Raw genomic sequence first — 13843 nt, 5'->3', positions numbered from 1 at the left:
GTGTGGCGGTTGTGGCTTTGAGCCACTGCCATTTTGAACTAGTATTTATATGCGTAATTAAGTAATGCCTAATATTATGAAATCTTACTCTGTTTCGATTTACTTCTCTGCAATTTTCCGGTATCCGCAACCATCCACTCCATTTAATGTATGAATTCAGGTTTTGTTTTAATATCTAAATATATGCTCTTGCAATAGTTCAATTTAATGGTAGTGGGAAATGTCAATAATATAGCAAGTGGTGTGTATGAGTAATCCAATTAATGTTGAATGCTACATTGATTTTGAAAGGCCCATATTAACTTTCAACGTAATCACAATTATGCATGGTATCATTTATTTTCAATTGCTTAGTACCACTACTTTCTGTCCAGGTACTATGCCCACGTCTATGGCGTAAATCACTCATTCCAAGGACTGGAATGGGTGGCAACAGCCCCGGGTCAAACGGCCCGAGCGAAGCAAGGGCTTTTAACGACAGCCGTGGGACGTTTCCAGCCCTTGGAACGGGTGGTTAACACCATTGGCACCCGTCCCATGGGCTAGGACAGGGCCAATTTAAAGTATTTTCGTTCTGTAACAGGATGCTGCGTCCCATTCATGGAACGAAAAGACTGTTCAAAGATGGCCGCAATTGAAAGGAAATGCGGGGCTCTATATGGAGCCCCCCCCCTTCCATTTTCATGGCAGCATTACGCTTGAAGACCTCTAGGAAGCAGCACTAGCAAGTTCTGCCTCTGCAATGAGACAAGTGGGGAGGTGAGGGAAAGAGTAGTTAAAAAGGGTTCCTGGGTCGGAGGGGGGAAAAGGGGGCCAGTCGAAGCAGCCATCAGGCGGCTTGGAACACGGGCTAACAATGGGAGATTCAGCCCGCATTCCTAGCCTCCTAACTGGTACCCCCACTGAGGGTGCCAATAAACAATCCATATGTAAGCTTCATATAGTACAAGGGGACCCACACCTGGGTCGAACTTTTGCTTAATGCCCTTAAGTGGTCAGCAGCAGAAGCAAATCAAGTAATAAACGCGCTTGCGGGTGCACCAGCTCTTGCGTCAATCCTTAAGACAATAAAAAGGATGAATGTTTTTGATCTTGCAGCCCAAGCAGTTTTGATCCAAAAACAGTGCATGCATACGCCCAGTTGCCCGTTTGCCACCCCACCTGTAAGTATGCTGGCTACGCAGAGTTCCGAAAACATACTATCAATATTGCCCCTCATTCTAACAGTACTGCCAGGCAGTTACAGCATTATTACAAAAAAGACTTCTGCATCACTGCTTAAAAAGTCCAAATGAATGTTGCTAAACTCTGCCTCGTCCATAACAGCACTCACTAAGCCACATAGATCAGCTAAAGATCAGCTAAAATCCTGCTGCAAAAGTCAGATAAGCAATTTTGTTAATGGTTCTTTTTTTGAGAAATTAAAATCTGGTTAAACGATGCAGTGGGCTTAGCTTTCAGCCCAGTGGCAGAGCTTGAAGCATTAACGCATGCTTGAACTGAAGAAAGATTAAAGAGGGCGACTTTTCCTACCGACTACCGCTACACATTTGGGATAGTGCATTACTATAGAAAGCTGTGGAATGATAGCTAGTCAAAAAATTAAATGTATGTCCTTTGAGTTTAATATTATTCAACGAGGGAGCAATAGCAAAGGGAGTAGCACACCAACCCCAAGAAGTTGTGTAACAAAAAGCCCTTGCATACCAAGTGACTAGGGAAGCTGTCCTTTCCTTAGCAGCCTTGGCAGAGAAAATGCCAAAGTAGAAGTAAAAAGCACAGCCCAGTGCTCTACCTTATTCCACACTTTGACTTGCAGAAATACAGGTATGTACGCCAGACACTGGAGATTACTTGAGGCGATTGCAGAGTGGTGAGATGAACCTCCAAAGGCCACTAGCTTCAGAAACATGCATGGCAGTAATCTACCATATCAAGGTCAGAGCTTTTCCCTCCCCCCCTGTGTAAATAGAGCGGTACCCTGCCATACTAGTTCCTACCATCAACTGCAGACACTTCCGAAGAGTAAGTCTGGCAGAGAAAATGCAGATATTCACCAAATGAAAATTGCAGACACAAAATGGCTAGAGCATGTGCAGCCCACCAACCGAAGCACTACAACGTTTGTTGGAAGATGGTGCACTCAGATACCCAAGATTCCCGTTAAACCTAGAAGTTTTATTAACTGTTTTGCTGGTTCTTGGGACAAGTCCCGAGGCACGAGAAGATGCTACTCCAAACAAGCAGCATGAGGAAGCCTCGTTCAGCGCAGTTCAGGAGCCCAGAGAACATATTGATAGTACTCGGCAACCTTGCAGAACAGCAAGAGTGCAAGATCACCCCTGTTCCCACAAGAAGCCTTATTGATCAAAGTCTGATAAGTAATCAAGAGGCAGGATCACAGGTAAAGCTGAAGCCCACTTTTAGAGAACTGAAGAAGCGTTGTTGAATTTCAAAGGTTATTTCTAACCAGAAATGTGCATGCTTGCCACAAATCCATCTTACAGTACATGAACCATACAAACTGGGAACAACCCAGCTACACCATACCCTAGCACCCCAAGTTAGTCCTTCTGGTGCCAGCACCTTCTCAAACGGGCCTTGCTCCGCCCTGCTCGCCTGTAGAACCAGACGTGTTGCTGTATAACTCAGAAACTGGTTAACTTTGGCAGCCCACATTCGCCTACAAGTACCAACCTATGCAACTGATTCCCATTCACAACATTGTATCTAGATTTAACAATGGTAGGTACGGCAGGATCATATCAGCCAATCATAAACCAGTTTGCCAATCAGAATGAGCAGATTTAGTGGCACCCCAGGATGCAATGCACCAGATTCAGTACAAGGGGTAGTCGCAAAAAAATATTAATGGTGCTGCTAACTTGTAGAGTCATGACCTCAGAATATCAAGAGGGACCTTTACAAGTTTCACTGCTCAGTCACATCAGTCTCGGTAAACTTGCAGGAGTAGAGTATTTTTTTTAAAAATAACATTTTAGAAAATTTGCAAGAAAACGTTATAACAGTTGTCAAAAACAGAAGCCCGTGTTGGAGACGGTCAGACATCAATTTTCAGGAAGCATTTCTAGGCTGTGCAGGGATTATTATGTAAAACTGCAGTTATCTCCCTAGAACGTTCACTCTGCTAAAACAGACCACATTTTCCAACTACCGACACAAGCAGATTTTTTTTTACTACATAGGAGCTGCAGAACAAGAGGTTTCTTCCTAAACAGCCTGCTGAATCAAACTAATTGCACAAGCCCTGGGCTGCCTTTAAAAGTGATGGCAGCCAAGTTCAAAATACCTTTAACTGCTCATTTGTCTGTGGTGGAACTTGGTAAAATATAAACAAAGCCAATATGATACAGTGGCACATGAGGCCTATATGTTGAAATTGTATTTGTATCACGCTCATACACAAGTGTTTCAGAGCACGAGGCAAAGGAGGTGAACAAGGGAGAACAAAAACAACGATCTTACTAGGCCCAGTGACATTGAGAACGTGCAAGTGCAGGGGAGAAGGGCGGGTGGAAGTGGAAAGTGCTAAGCAAAGGAAACTAAAAACAGTGGTAGTGCAGCCAGCAAGTGGCAAGTGCTAGGTTTAAGGTGTCTGATAAGTGCAGAAAAAGGGGGTGGGAGGATGTAGGGTTACAGAACCAAGTGCAAGGGTTGCCAGGAGGCAGTGCGGGTGCATGGCAGGGTGAGCAAGTACCTGGGCCCAAAATCAGAGGGTAACCAGGTGCACAATGCCGAAGCAGTACAGATCAGCAGGGGCGAAGCAAAGAGAAAGGTCTTGAGGTGCTTCCGGAAGCAGAGTTTGTTCTCCTCATGTTTGAGTGTGGAGGGGGGGGGGGCTGTTCCAGGGGGAGGCTCCAGCCGAAGACCGATCTACCCCCGGCTCATTTCTTTGATAAACGATTGACCCTGAGGGAGCCGAGAAGCAAAGAGCTTGAGAGGGAAGGTGTTTACGAAGGGAAAGTTGAAGGTATTTTGGACCCAGGCCCCAGAAAGCCTTGTGGACAATGCAAAGGGTATTTTTAATCCTTGCAGCCACTGGGAGCCAAAGAAGAATTTTAGGGCTGGAGAGATACGATCCCAGGGCTTGAGGCCAAGGACAAGTCTTGCAGTCTTGTTCTGGATGAGTTGCAAAGGGCAAAGTAGAAGCAGGTAGATGTAGAAGAGGCTGTTGCAGTAATCTAAACTTGAGAACCAGGGCTCGAGAGAGTGAACTTCTGGTAGAAGGAGAGGAAAGAATAACTGAGGAGGTGCAGTTGGAAGTTTGACTTTGAGACAGATGTGGTCAGAAAAGTAAAGCGTGGAGTCGAAGATAGCCCTGAGGTTCTTAGCCTCGTAGGAGGGGCTAGGGTGGCCAGAGGGTGACAGGAAAGAAGGGTGAGGGTGTGCTGAGGAGGATTTCAGCCTTGCTGGCATACAGGCAGAGATCATTAGCGGCACACCAATCCTGAATAGCAGACAGGCAATCAGATTAGAGAAGGAGAAGAGGTGGCCGAGGGAAGCCTGAAAACGAGTTGCGTCATCCGCATAGCACTGAAAATTGGAGCAGAAAACGGCAATGCGATGGGGGAGAGTTTCCAGGTATTGGCGGAAAGCCAGGGTGATAGGTTAGAACACCACAGGTAGAGAGGGAGATAAAGGGAAGAAGGACCCAAGTTGGACCTGGGTGGGTTGATCAGAGGGGAAAGAGTGTCAGCCAGACCAGAGCCTGATCTGTGATACCCAGGTTGTCATGGAGACGGTGGAGCAGGATGGTATGCTTCACTGTGTCGAAGGCAGAAGAGAGTAGGAGGAGGACAGAGGGGATGGTAGAGAGCAGACCTTCATGGATGTTCAGGAGAGCAGTTTCCATGCTTCTAGCAGCTCTAAAGCCAGACTGATGGCCGTGGAGACAGCCAACAGAATCATTGCCGGTTAAACTGCGAGATGACCAGCTTTTCCAGGACTTTGCCCAGGAAGGGGGTGAGATTGGGTGATAGTTTGCCAGGTAAGAAGGGGTGGCTGTGTTTTTTTAAAATGTATTTATTTTTTTAAGAAGAGTGCTTCAGAGGGAAGGGGAAGGCTCCCGATGCGAAGGAGAGGTTGCAGAAATCAGCCAGGGAAGGAGCAAGGGTGACAATGTGGTCCTTGATAGATTGGACTTGTCTAGAGATCTCATCAGGGGAGAAAAGGATGAGAAGGGGGGAGGCTGCAGAAGGGCCAGCTTTTGCAGAAGGAGACGGGAGAAGGGGGGGGACAGGATGTCCTGGTGTTTTAGATGGAGAGGCAAGTGCAGTGCAAACACTCCTTGCATGTTTTGAAGAGTTCATTTGAGTTGTTAGATACCGCACAGACACAGGCTTAGATGTGTGCTCTTTTTTGCATGGACAGAGTCAGTATTGCCTTTGGAGCAGACTGCAGGCCAGTTTGTCAAGAGGATGAACAAGAAGCCCTCCATTTCCTCTCGGCCACACGGCACTTATGTTTGAGGGTAGCTACGTCAGAATCATACCAAGAAATTCACTTGGCTTTGGGCTTCAAACTGATCCTCATGACAGGGGCAAGAGCCTCAAGAGTATCAGAGATAGAAGAGTAGAGCATGGAAAGGGCCGCGTCAGGTCAGCCAGAGGCAGATTTGAGGGTAGATAGGTCAGTGTCATACCAATGAGATGCCCTTATTATCCACTTGCTTTCCAACGTGAACTGCAGCATTTGTTTTTCCACACATAGTGGGCCTAAACGGTGTCTTGTGCTGGGAAACTTCGATACCTTGCCCAAGACATCCCTTCTATTGAGGTCGTGAAAAAAAAGGGCATCCACAACATAATGGGGAGATCATTACTGGAATGAAGTCAATTTAATTGGAGGCGGACATGGGGTGGGAATACAGTGTGGCTGGGAGAGACCCACCATCTAATATGCTAAGGTCACACTTCATTCCCCAAGTTACTACCACCCCAACTTCCTGCAGACTAGGTTCTCTGGGAAACGACATCACCAGCAGTTAAGTCTTGCTACAACTGCCAGGATTGGCCCCCAATAGAAGGCTTGAAGTGGCCCAATCAACTGAATAAAGTGGGGGTTGTGGGGATTACATAAGGGGGAACTGCCACCAAACTGAATATTCTTTGGATCTGCCTGAGACCATCTTGAAGAATCAACATCCAACAACTTGAAGTTTAATGGGAAAATTACAGGCAGTGCAATCCATTGGGTGAGGATAAGGACTTCAGAGGAGGATTCAGACTCTCCCCCCAACTGGTTCTGGGGAATATGTGAAGCAACCTGCTGGATGAAAGCTCAACTGCTCCTGGACACTGGTATCCAGAACTTAGTGGCAGTACTGGAAGTGTTCCCTTCGTCCTGACAATCTCCCTGGTTAGAAGACATACTCCCCATTCCTCCAGGACCTGCTGATCGGCCCTGTACCACCTCAATGACCAAAACTACTGTCTTTTGTTCTCTGCAATATTTAAACGGTTTAAGTGCTCTGAACTCGAGCTGATGCAAAGCTCGAATTGAGCTCCCTTTGGGCAAGTGGATGGTTTAGGTTGATGTAACTTAGCAAGGTTCTCTCAAGCAACGAGCATTTGCCACTTGTTGAATCACACTGCTTTGTTGGTGCCAGGTCAAACCAATTCACCACTTAAGCTGAACCTTCTTTCCTCACTTCAAGTCCCCATTGCGCGTTTGAGCTACACAGATCATCACCTGCTGGTTTGAAGTGTATAGCCTGAACCCACTGAAACACTTGTTCACGCTCTTAAAACGTGTGTATAAGCGTGATACAAATAAAATATATCACTGCCACTTGTCAAACTTCACTGCATGGTCTAAACCTACTGAACAAACTAGACGCACCCCTGAACTTGTTCTATATCCCCTACGTGACGTGACAATGAAGACTCCAAGGTTATGATACATTCCTGAAATTTAAGCATTGTAGAAAGTCATCAAAGTGCCCCTTTCGCACAAAATGTGCCTTTGTGAATCTCACCAGTGGAGGTCTGCAAAGGTTTTTAATAGCTTGTCCTTTTCGTCTAACTAAAGTCTTCTTTAGATAGAACCTTGATTGGAAAGGTTTTATTTTTGGCACTTACCATAAGATCTTAGTTTTGGGCGCATCAAGGGTGGCTGAGACCTATAAAAACATAGCCTATCCTGAGCCCAAGCCCCTTAAGAGGTGAAGGCGGCGTACTATATTAGTGGAGTAGGGCTGAGAAAGACCCTAGAAGCTCTACTCCGTTGCATCACCGAGCTACAGTTCTGTATGCTCTGCAGTCAATAACACACAGCTAACCCTTTCCATTCAAGGTTAAGGGGTACACCTTCACGGCTTTTTCCTTGCCTTCTGTGGGATCAACGGCTAGGGTGATCCACTTTTTTTGGCTGTTATTTTAAAAAACATACAATAATAAAATAGGTAGAAATCAAAGTAATCTATAAAACTAGCTTGGGTGATAAATATACTGGTTTCTGAAAACATTCAAAATAGTACTGGAGAGGGTCAGAATGTGGGATCGAGTTGGTTAGGGGTGCACTGGGCTGTCGTTCAGTGCGATCTTTAAGCATACACCAGCTAGGAGCTGACCAATGCTGTTACAGAGAATGACAGACCGCTTGTGATCAGCGAGTTTGAGGCCACGGCATGTACATGAAAATGCATAGCTTTAATCTCCCATTGCAACCATCCACTCCCTCCCTTTCCATTGACAGCCACCTAGTGCAGAAACTTTAGGCAGCATTTCTATAAGGAGTGTCCCGGGTCTATCAGAGATACACTGAGAGATGCCAATAAAGGAACTTTACAACGGTCATTTGCAAGTACAGTAGGTGGGAAGATTTGTAACGATTCTCCAGGGTGGTGCTGAACCGGAAGGGGTTGTAAACTTAAACTGCCAAAGATAGATTTGGTCTCAATTAAACTACTTTTAAACGCTTTCCCAGCAAAGTACATTTATGCTCGATTTACCTCCCATTTCTTCACAATGTAATTGTGTCAGACACCCATGAACAATCCATCCGAGTTTACATGGCAAGAAAGCATTCGTATATTGCGAGACGACAAGACTGCCTTTCAGATCGGTTACAGGACAGGATAAACATGCAACCAACCTTCGAAAGGTCAGTCTTTAAACATTAAACAGCGGCACTGTTTACCTATAAGCACAATCTTGGAAAATACCGTCCCGAAAGCAACAGGACCAAACAAAGGTCCACACTGCAAGAGGCAGCCCCAACCAGTGCGGTCTGGTGTGAAGCAACTTAAGTAGGGACGACTGTGGACAATAAACAGATCGGCGCTTACCCTCCTTCCTTGCTAGGGCTAAACCGCATCAACGCTAGAGCCAAGTTCCCTCGCGCATATGCATACATATTTAAATTGGTGTGGTTTCTAGCAAGTAAGAACAGTTAGGAAAGGGACTAGATTTAGATCGTTCCATTATGAAGCAGCGTACAATAGGTCCCCCAGATCGGAACTCAGAACAGGGAGATCGACGCCAGTGCGCAAATGAAGCATTCTGCAGGTAAAATCAAGAATCGTCACGAATGATGTTTGTGCAGCTTGCGGGCGACCACCAGTCATCCTACAGGAGAGAACGCGGATGCGGGCGAGTTTGCAACAAAAGAAAACAATGAAAGTGTGCTAAGAAAACACGCAGCAAGTCTGAATGGATTTAGTGGCCATGCCTGTAAACAATCCACAGCTGGGACAGGTCCCCACAAAAGAAACCAAATCCCTTATTTCGCCAGAGCTCGGCACATTGTGGAACAGTGACATTTCTCATGTAGCAATCTTTACAGCAGAAAATACCTGTAGAAATAACATCTCCATCTACTGCACAAACAGCTGCGGGGCGTGCACCCCTAAAAGCTGTCCGAGGAATACGTTATTTGAGAGCTTACACGCACGGTCTGAATAGGTTAAAAAATGAAAACAATTAACTGGCGACCTGTCTTTCAAGACAATATCGTGCGAGCCTCCTCTCGTGTGCAAGAACGATCAAACGTCTGGCTCAATTCTAAAATATTTGACACGTGATAGCCATAGAATTGCCAACAAGGCAGTCGGAAACCCACACAGTGGTAACACGAGCAAGGTAGTCTTTTCAGGGACGCCTAGAGAACGCATGGATAATTCACCCAGACCTGACCGTCTCGGTCTAGCAGAATGACTAATAGAAAGGGTCATACGTTTGGAAACGCCAAGGTTAATTGTGAGGCAGCATCACACGACTTTTGTGACTGCAACATTTACAATTCGCAAAGGGGTTTTCCATCAAAAAGCAGAACCAACCACACTCCTGGTAGTTCAAACAGAACACAATTAAAAAAAAAAATGAAAAAATAATTACCCCACACACTAACGCTACCATCTCCAATTACTGGTCAGTGTAAATGGTGGGTCCCACCACCAGTCTATCCTGGAAACCTTCCCTTTTGCAGCTGATGAAAGTTGCCAGCCTTTGCTCCCTTGCACCTTCTCTATATTAAGAGTATGCAAGGTCAACAGACAGCAAGAATATATTGCAGTGTTCCGGATAGCAACCTTGAATTCGGCCTCGCCAATTAACTGCATAATGAGGGGAGCCTGCAGGGGATTTCAAAGACTACTACTGGTGAATTTAAGCTGCATTCAGTCCGTTTGCTGCCAATGTTTTGTTTCTGTTGTCCCATTAAAGATCTGCAGCTCAATGAGCAGGAAGCAAAACGAGAAGACCAATCTGGATAAGCAGATGTCAACCAACACTGGACACACATTCTCATGAAGCACACACTGAATACTAAAGCGGACAGGCTACCAGCCCTGTCTGGATGAATCAGTAGTGTTAATACTTACAAGAGGTAACAGCAAACAGAGCAGGTAACCAGCATCGTATTGATGACACTAAAACAAAAATACAAAAACATCATCACTTAATTGCATACCAAGCAGAGAATAATGTAATGCGCCAGATGAAAATGCTGGTGGGCACGTGCCTCATGGATGCAAGTGATAATGCCGGAGTGCCTTTTTGTGATCCTATTCTGGAATGCTAGGGATTGCACTTATGTTGGGGAACAGACTAGTTGAAAGAAAAAAAGGGGAGCAAGCTAGTCCATCTCCACGCACAATGCAGTCTTCTTTATAGGCCATTAAAGTATGGTGCTACAAACAAAAACCACTGCATTCTTTGCTGGGTTCACTCTGAGAGGTGCAGAGTACTCTGGTTTCAGTCACCAAGCAATTTTAACACATTGAAGGAATATACGTCCATTTATGGTCAAATTTAATGCATTTTCCACTTTATGCTCCCAGTGCTGAAACGTTCTCACTCATGTCCACAGTAAGGCGTTAAATTGTTTGCTAACTGGGACCCATTTACACTCATGGCTGTAGCCTAATTAGCTTGACACCTGTAGCTACTTTTGACTCCAACTGCCAACTTGTGACACACAACTATACAAATGTGAAATTAACTGTTTGGGAATGCGTATAATAAACAGCTAGGGGACAGTAAAGAAACCACAATGAAACCAACAAAGATGAGAGTTAGCCTTTCAGGTGCAAGATAGTTTTGTGGCAGGCTAAATACTACCATCAGATTCCCCATAGGGGGCTCCTACCTACCAGGTAGGCGATGCTCTGAACCCAAAAGCTGCATTTAGCTCCTGCTGATCAAATCTCAATTTCGAACCCATTCACAATACGTTAAAAATTGACCAAAAAAAATAAAGTGATGTGTTACACAAGTTGGCAAACATTTGAATTCTCTTCATTAATGAAAACATTTTCACAATGCTTAATTACATTGCGAATTAAACATGTAGACTAACAAATGCGTTTAAGGATGCTGTATTTGGGTAAACTCATTTAACTTTTCATGCAGACTAACTGTAGTGCTCCCGTTTGTAACGACCAGGGTTAAGAACTCCTAGCCTGTTAGAGAACATGGAGCGGCTGGAATGTTAAGCTGCAACACTGCCTTCGTTTACAGTTATACATTTTCTTCCCAGCTTCATTAGAACACAGGCTGTCCTACATTCCCTGTGGAGTCACAAAATGTGTTTGGGGAATGGCAGTTAATCTAATTTGATAATCACATCCTACCAATTATCTAACACCAATAACAAAACACTTTGGCTTGGTCTCTTTTACTCTCCTGTATTGCAACTTAACAAATGTATACCCTTCTCCTTGCGTGTCTCATTTCATCAGCTACCAGTCTTCAGCAGGATAAATCACGTTAGTCTTCAGAAAACCGTTTAATTTATCCTTACCACAACAGGGATCAAATTTGCTTTGAGCCACGCCTTTGGAGCTTAGGAAAACCCGAGTAGCATGACATTAAAGTCATCAGGAGCCATTTTCCACTCCCAAGGTTAACTAGTGCCATGCAAACGTTTCTATGTGATATTAAACTGTGGATGAAGGGGCCCGATGGCACATTTATAAGACATTTAACATAATGGGCCATGGATTACACACAAATGTATAGTGCAAGTCTGCTATGGCAGCAAGACATACATCATTGTATACTAGTGCATGATTCCCCAGATTTAGTGCCTGCTTACCTGGCGATGCAGCCACCTAAGGTTGCTAGTTAGGCGTGGGCACAGCCTACAAGTATTCCTTTTCGGAATTCAAAAGGACATGCTCTCCCTTAGCACTTAAGCTCCTGCCCCTCTAATCCACATTTCGATTCCTGTATAAAGTATGCATCAGTAATGCTCACGGATTTTGAGAGTTCAGGGCATGCCCTTATTTAAAACGTTTGTAATGGCAAACAAACTTGTGACCTGTTCACATTAAGAAGCGATGTGCTCAGAGGGAGAATCAAGGGAAAACCCCAAACACCACTCATGTCCACCATCAGCCAAGGCCACAAGTGGCACACGGTAAAACATGAGATGACAAGCAAATCCACCAAAACTAGTGTATTTTCTGACTGGGGTCAGAACAATACACTTTCCGAATAAATCGTACACAACCTATGTCGTATACTTGCTGATGGATAATTATTAATAGCAGCTATAAGCTGCCCACTGAAAAAAATGGCATAGCCCGCCTCCTATCTGGGTGCTCGTCAAATAGAATATCAACTTTTCCTTGAATCCAGTTGTCTGATAATCACATTCTGCCAATTATCTTACACTTATAACATAAAACATGGACCCACCAATATATTGTGAACAGGACTCCACACTTTTAGAATCAGATGCAGTATAATTAATGAACAAGCACATTGGATGCAGATTTCTGAAGAGCAGGTTTTACTAGTTGAACCAACTCCATTCTTAAAATATCACGAAACTGAAAACGTGATCAAGGGACACACTTAATGTGTGTCACAGAGTGAGTGATCGACCTTATGCTTGGGGATTAGCAGAATCCACCAAATCAACACAGCAAACTGAAGGACAAGGTCTCTAAACGCCAACCTGGGAATACATTTTCCAAACGAAAAACTATAATCAAATACCACAGGAAAGAGTCATGCAATGAATTACCCTAAAAGAGTGCAGTGCAGATAACACGTTACAGATCTGCGTTTCTTAACAGGAAGAAACGCAGAATATCGCTAACTTGAGTTGCAGGGTAACGTGTAGCTACATAGACTGCATTTATGCGTTGCAAAATAACACTTCCCTACTGAATAAGGAAACAGGTCACATGCCCAACAAATTATCCACACCCACCAGCCTTCAAGCGTCCCCATATAAACCCACAAGTTTCACATACGGCCTCCAGAAACACTCCCTCACATGGGCGTACTTTTAGGGGGAATGGGGGTAAAGGATGCTTGCCCACCCCAACTTTCGAGGCACACCAGTTTGTTCCCCTCATTTGGCAGGGGCCCATTTCCTTTAGATGTCATGTCCCCCCCAAAATTGTAAGCAAAGTTACCCCACTGCTCCTTCATTCACTGAAGAAATAATACCAACAACGAATCCCACGTTCCGCTAGCTAACCCATCCAGTCTTCATTCTTTACCCCAGACACCTCCAAACTCCCAAATTCAAATACACATGTACAATAGCCTCCACCGACCTACATATTGACATTCAACGGTGGGGCTCCGTTGACCACTGCATAACTTTCTTTCAAAGCACTTAAGCAGACACAAAGTAGAGTGCTCGCCAGGCAGCCCATTTAACCTCACCCAAGCTTTAGTTCCTGTTCACCAGAAAACGTCAAGCGCGCACCACCCCACTCACTGCCAGTGCCAGGCTACAGAAACTCTACCCTCTCCATTCCATAAAAAAGTTTGCTTAATCCCTCTGGACTTCAGAGGCCTCAACCCCCTTGCCTGACCCCCCCCCCTCTCTACCCCCACGACTCCCTCTACCCCTCCAAACTGAAACCGAGTCAGCCCCGGCAAAAACCGTTACCCCTTTCATCGTCTACGTCCTTCAACGTTTTCCTGCCTCAATTCGCGCAATCACTCACCCCCGATTGGGTCCCTTGGGAATGAACCAGGGCACCACGGCTCCCACGACGCCCCAAAACACGCTCATGACGATAACAGGCACCACTATCCCAACATACACCATGTCTGCAGCCTTGGAAAGCACGGAAGACACTGACGCGCACCAGTTCACCAACACCGGAATAAGCACTCGTATGGGTCACGTGACCAACGTCAGTCACCTGACACTGGCGGCGTGTAAACGGAAACTCCTTACTAGCCCACACCTTCCTTGCCATAAATTGCTCAATCACCTTACACGAACGATGTCAAATAATTTTAGCTGCATCCAAGAACGGCCCTTTTCAATAAAATTGCATGGTAGACTCAAAGAATGAAAGAAAGCCAAAAGCTTGAGAGCTCTGCTGCTTCCTCTGACAGCTCTACACGAG

General features: G+C 45.2%; 1 protein-coding gene across 1 annotated transcript in view; it reads right to left on the bottom strand.

Annotated features, from left to right (window-relative positions):
• ATP6V0E1 (ATPase H+ transporting V0 subunit e1) overlaps nt 1–13612 on the bottom strand; it is a 115168-nt gene extending 101556 nt beyond the window's left edge. The window contains exons 1-2 of the mRNA XM_069652412.1: nt 13433–13612; nt 9842–9889 (exon numbers count right to left, since the gene is read on the bottom strand). Of these exons, the coding sequence (XP_069508513.1) occupies nt 9842–9889; nt 13433–13536 (152 nt within the window). The 5' untranslated portion in view covers nt 13537–13612. The remainder of the gene's footprint in view (nt 1–9841; nt 9890–13432) is intronic.
• Between the last annotated feature and the right edge of the window lie 231 nt (nt 13613–13843).

Source organism: Ambystoma mexicanum, chromosome 3p (assembly GCF_040938575.1).
Source record: "Ambystoma mexicanum isolate Mex_15411 chromosome 3p, UKY_AmexF1_1, whole genome shotgun sequence".
NCBI lineage: Eukaryota > Metazoa > Chordata > Amphibia > Caudata > Ambystomatidae > Ambystoma > Ambystoma mexicanum.
Note: the sequence above shows the minus strand (reverse complement) of the source record. Positions and strands in the feature narration are given on the sequence as shown.